The sequence below is a fragment of the Rhagoletis zephyria genome, unplaced genomic scaffold (genome assembly GCF_001687245.7).
Source record: "Rhagoletis zephyria isolate East Lansing unplaced genomic scaffold, Rhagoletis_zephyria_1.1 Rzeph_scaffold_15373, whole genome shotgun sequence".
Lineage (NCBI taxonomy): Eukaryota > Metazoa > Arthropoda > Insecta > Diptera > Tephritidae > Rhagoletis > Rhagoletis zephyria.
This window is the reverse complement of record NW_016172440.1, coordinates 1-5,509: the sequence shown is the minus strand read 5'-3', so window position 1 is coordinate 5,509 and position 5,509 is coordinate 1. Positions and strand designations below refer to the sequence as shown.

Genomic DNA, 5,509 nt, shown 5'->3' with positions numbered 1-5,509 from the left:
GGGTTAGATCGCCGAAACAACAGCCCTTGGTCGGGTGAAACCCGAGTCATTCCGGTACGTAGAACCGGCTGTCGTGGGAATGTCGTCGAGTTCCACTAACGGCAGCCCCAAGAAGCGTGCAGCCTCTATGGGGTCGGTCCATAGGGACGACGCCGTTAGGGTTGTGGGGTTTTCCGGGCATGCGAAGAGATGTTTCGAGTCGTGAGGGGTCTCTCCGCATGCCGGACATTCGTTCGGCACATCCGCATTTAACCTACTCAGGTAGGAATTTAGCCTGCTGCAGTAGCCAGAGCGAAGTTGGGCTATTGTTTTTCTGGTCTCCCGAGGCAGATGGAGCTCCGTCGCGTCAATGTCCGGTGTTTGTGTGCCTATAACGGCATTCACAGGTCTTGAGTCTACATAACTCGAGACTACGTCCCTGTGGATGCCGTTCAGGGCCTGTCTGCGAGCTGACGGGTCCAGAGGCTGCTTAATGAACCTCTCGACTTCGTCCGTCAGTTCATATAGATGCCTCCTGACGTGCCTCCGCGAGGGCTCCTCTGCAAGCTGTCTACGTAGTTGGTGTTATTTATTATCACTTCTCCAATATTTTCTTTGAGATCCGTGTTATTGACTACCTCCTTTTAAGTATTTCCACATGAGTCGGCTGTCACCCTTATTTATTTCCACCTTATGCTTTAAGTATTTACACGCCTATTCTGCAACTCTTTCGTATTCGGATTTTGCTACGAATCGTGGAAATAGTATGCTGCAATCCGAATCGTATTTTCGAACTTTTGAAATTCGTAACAATGGCATGCCTAAAAACGAACGAGTAAGCTTTTTTGAGTAATTTTGTACGAAAACAATTCTGTGTCGGAGGCGAAATAAAAGATGTAAATCGATGTGTGTTTGCAAGAAATATTGGTGGTGTTCATTTAAACAGATAAATTTGCCTTTCGCATACACGTATATTTTTATCCACTGCTTTATATAAACCAAAAGGAATATTTGTTGCCCCTTATCGAGAAACTTGGGTCCGGTTTAGTTAATGTACAACGATTTTCGGTTGTTGTGGCCAAACGCATAACCCGAATCCAAAAACTTTAACATACACGTGTAATGAAAGGATTCACATTTTATTTAAGATAAATGTTTCAAATTTCCTACCAGTAGCTTATTAATAAACTCGGTTTGCACTATGCACTTTTGGCAAATTTCGACGTGGGTTCTGCGCATAAATACTGTGGACGGCATAGCCGGAGTGATATGCACAAGAAATGTTGTATACCTTTCCCCGCAACACAGAAAGGAGAATTCTACTTTTTACTTAGTAAGGGTTATAATCTCTAAGCGCGGCCGAAGGCAGAAGCAAGCGCAAGAGGGGTGGACCTAACAAAGTGCATGTTTTCAATGGCTTGGAAGAAGCTGTTATTGCATTAACCGGATTGAGAACCAGAGCTTCAGGCATAGGAGTTCTGGCTTGTGGTTCAACAATTCAACCAGAAGCTGACATATACCTTGTTTATATGGCATCAAACGCGGTATCGAATTAACTCGTGTCATCGTAGCTCGCTTGAAATGCAAGTGTTTATATGCAACACAAGAAATGAGTCGATCGAACACACTTTCAAAGAGAGTTTATCCCGATGCAACCCTGTTAATACATGTGTCAAATCTTGAAAATAATGAACATTGAAAAATAATAATTAAAGACTCAAACAGCCTTGTAAAAATTATCTTAGCTACTAATTTTAGAACAAAGCTTAGCATAAATGTAATTTCAAGAACTATTTAAATGGTTTACTTCATACAGAGTTGCATGAAACAACCGTGTGGACAAGTTCCGTGTTTATATGCATTCTTAACACGATTAAAAAACTCTTAACTCGCATTCAAAATGTGATTTATGGTGGCACGGTTAAAAGTTTCAATTCGATTAGAGAATGTGTTTATATGTGTGTGTCCATATAACATGGTTCGACTTAGAACGAATTGAAGCATCATATAAACGTGGTAATAGATGCGCCCATGGTTACTATGCCCGACAGCTCCGCATACCTTTGTGAATCCATTGCCATAGCGCCCGCTTACTCTGCTGCTATAATTGCAAATACATCAGAATCCATAATTTTCCTCAAAATATGTAAAACTAACCAATTTTACAATAAACAAGCACATGAGTGTTTTTTTAATTCCTTTCCACTTTGCTTTCCTTCATTCAGCTATCTTCGAGAAACAACTGATAGCTTGCAATAGGTGTGTACTCGTATTGAGAGGACAAAATTCTCCAGCAGCAAAAGTTCTGAGAATTTAGCAGCATTCGCTCTCAAAGAGACGAAATATCAACAGAAGTACGAGAACGCAAAATTTGCAAAAACTTGCAACCTTCGAAACAGCTGATCACTTGCACAGTTGCCACTGGTGATTAATTTGGCAATTTATTTTCTCCTTGGAGCATTTTCCCCCGATTTGGCATTTTATACAATTGAATAGTTTTGGATAAGAAAAACCTTTTTAAAATACGAATTAATTATATCGGAATGCATAAGTTATTTTTCTCATAATTATTTCTGATATCACATGGTGACGCATTAAAAACAAGAGTATCTCCTCCAAACACCCATCTTTGATCCAAAATAATGTAATAGAGTAGGTTTAAAATTATAAAATTTTCATTTCAACAATCAACCTACCAAAACCGAAAACTTCAGCAAAAAAACATTTCAGCATGCTGCATTTAAATCTATTTTGGTATATTTAAAGGAAAATTATGGTACAAACGAAAAATGTCATACGGCAACCATAGTCAGCACGCACTAAATTAAACAAACTGGAGATTAATAGCAAATTAACGAAAAATAGACTCAACAAACGTTGTGCTTATTAAATTTACGCACTTTTTAGTTATATACTAGCATTAATAATAAAATTTGCAATAAATAACTCAAAAAGGCCATATTTTCTATTGTTTATTTACAAAAATGTGTTTGTGATCAGCGNAATTTTCATTTCAACAATCAACCTACCAAAACCGATAACTTCAGCAAAAAAACATTTCAGAATGCTTCATTTAAATCTATTTTGGTATATTTAAAGGAAATTTATGGTACAAACGAAAAATGTCATACGGCAACCATAGTCACCACGCACTAAAGTAAACAAACTGGAGATTAATAGCAAATTAACGAAAAATAGACTCAACAAACGTTGTGCTTATTAAATTTACGCACTTTTTAGTTATATACTAGCATTAATAATAAAATTTGCAATAAATAACTCAAAAAGGCCATATTTTCTTTTGTTTATTTACAAAAATGTGTTTGTGATCAGCTGATTTTCTTGCATGCAAGTTTTAGCTGGGAAAAATTTTTCCAGCAGAAATTTGCAGCTCTCTTTCACATTTCGCTCTCTCAATTTCCCCTACTTTGCAAGTTTTTTGGGTACGAGAACGCGAAACCAGTAAAAGTTTTCTAAAACTTTAGATAGTTGGGCGTACGAGTACACTCCTAGTGCCGCTGATAGTTACGATCGGATTACATACCAATTTTCAAATTTTTGGAACGGAGCTACGAATTCGTAGCTACGAACGTTCGGATCACAGCATAGGGGTGTAGATGTCTGCTAAGACAACCCCCATTTATGTAACAAATTCCGCATCACCCCGAGCTGTCATTTGTTTATTTGTTGTAGTTGTTTCCAAAAAACAATATACCGTTATGTTCACCTCAATGATCGATCCTATTTCTTTTTTTTTAATTCGAGAATTGTAGGTATTGTGCATTAGTTCCCCCGTGTTTTCGCAAAGAACTCTTAAATAAATTAAAAATGTTAATTTATTATTATTGGCGTTAAGACGCGTCGATTGATATCAATCTTGAATTTTTCCGTCCATTTTTGCCTGGTCCCGGTAAAGTAAACTATAACCTCAAATTCGTCCATACCCACTGGGAAAATAGGTAAGCACCTTACGAGGTAAGCCACGTTTTCTTTTAGTTATTAGTACCACAATTGTCATCATGACCAATGTCATCTACTAGTAAAGCACAAAATGAAAACCTCCGACGGCACATTACGTTGTCAGTCAAAAAATAACGTGCCGCTGAAGTTATTTCCAAGCGCCGAACTACTCCGAGCGAGTGCACTGCATTCTACTTAACTTACTTTGTAAAGTGGCACAGAAGTATGTCTGATACCAAATGTACATTTTAAACTCCTACTTACATAAGGCGGCCACGCCTTTTTTTACCTTCCTTTTATTAGCTCGGGATGTAACTATGTAATATTGATGCGCTTAAAAGATGCAGCGATTTCTATTCTGAAGTTACATACCTGATGACAGTACGGATGGCAATTATAATAGGAAGGTTTTAGTTTTTTAAACTATAATTTTATTTAAAGTAAGGGAGATTCGTCAGTGAAGTGGTAAGGACCGCCTGGTGAAGTGTAAGTTTCTGCACTTCACCCGGCGGTCCTTATCATTTCACTGACGCCCCTTGCTTCCCTTACTTTAACAAAGACGTGGCCGCCTTATGTAAGTAGGAATTTAGAATGTACATTTGGTATCAGACATACTTCTGTGCCACTTTAGAAAGTAAGTTACGTACAATGCAGTGAAGTCGCTCGGAGTAGATCGGAGCTTGGAAATACATAAATTCGGCGGCACGTTATTTTGCAACTGACGACGTAATGCGTCGTCGGTGTTCATTTTGTGCTTTACTAATAGATGGCATTGGTCATGACGACAATTTCGGTACTAAAAACTGAAACAAAACAAGGCTTACCTTATAAGGCGCTTAGCTATTTTCCCAGTGGGTAAGTTCTCATGAACCGAGAATATACATATGTATATGTACTTACTTTAATTATGGTACCCCTAACAATTGAGACACTAATATAGAATTAAATAAAGTGTTATACCCCTATCTACAAAGTCAGTTAGACTTTTGATGTATGTAATTAAAACTCTATGCACGAGTATTTTGTTTGTGAAGCTCCTCGCAATACTTATCAACCTACCATAAATTGTGGTTTTTCAAACATGTATGTCATTTGGCATGCATTGGGCTCAACCTCTATATTGATATTATAAATGCCGAGCAGAAAAAGAACAGCAAAAACTGTAACAACCACCACGAAAAAATGTTTGAACATATCTCACAATGTTTACTGGACCATGAGCAGGATTAAGGTAGGTATTTTGGAAAAACATCGATGCATCGAAAATATCGATGTTTTGTTTCGATGCATCGATGTTTTTTGAAAACTGACATACCTAATACATTGAGGGCACAGTATAGGAGCGTTCCTTATCTCCCAGAAATAGTCAGAAAAAGTCCGAAGTAGTCAGATTTAGTCCAAAAAGCGTTCCTTAACTCGGAAATGACAGCAAAAATGAGAGAGCAACAGTCAGTGAGAGTGACTCTCATCAGTCCGAAGTAGTCAGATTTAAGGTTCATTCCTTATCTTTTTGGACTAAAATCTGAAAAGTGTCAAAATGCCAGAGCGTAAGCAAAATGCGCTCACTAAA

General features: G+C 38.0%; 1 protein-coding gene across 1 annotated transcript in view; it reads right to left on the bottom strand.

Moving 5' to 3' along the window:
* LOC108378994 (uncharacterized) overlaps positions 1 to 5,165 on the bottom strand; it is an 11,815-nt gene extending 6,650 nt beyond the window's left edge. The window contains exon 1 of the mRNA XM_017635307.1: positions 4,999 to 5,165. Coding sequence (XP_017490796.1) covers positions 4,999 to 5,133 — 135 coding nt within the window. The 5' untranslated portion in view covers positions 5,134 to 5,165. The remainder of the gene's footprint in view (positions 1 to 4,998) is intronic.
* Positions 5,166 to 5,509: the final 344 nt, after the last annotated feature.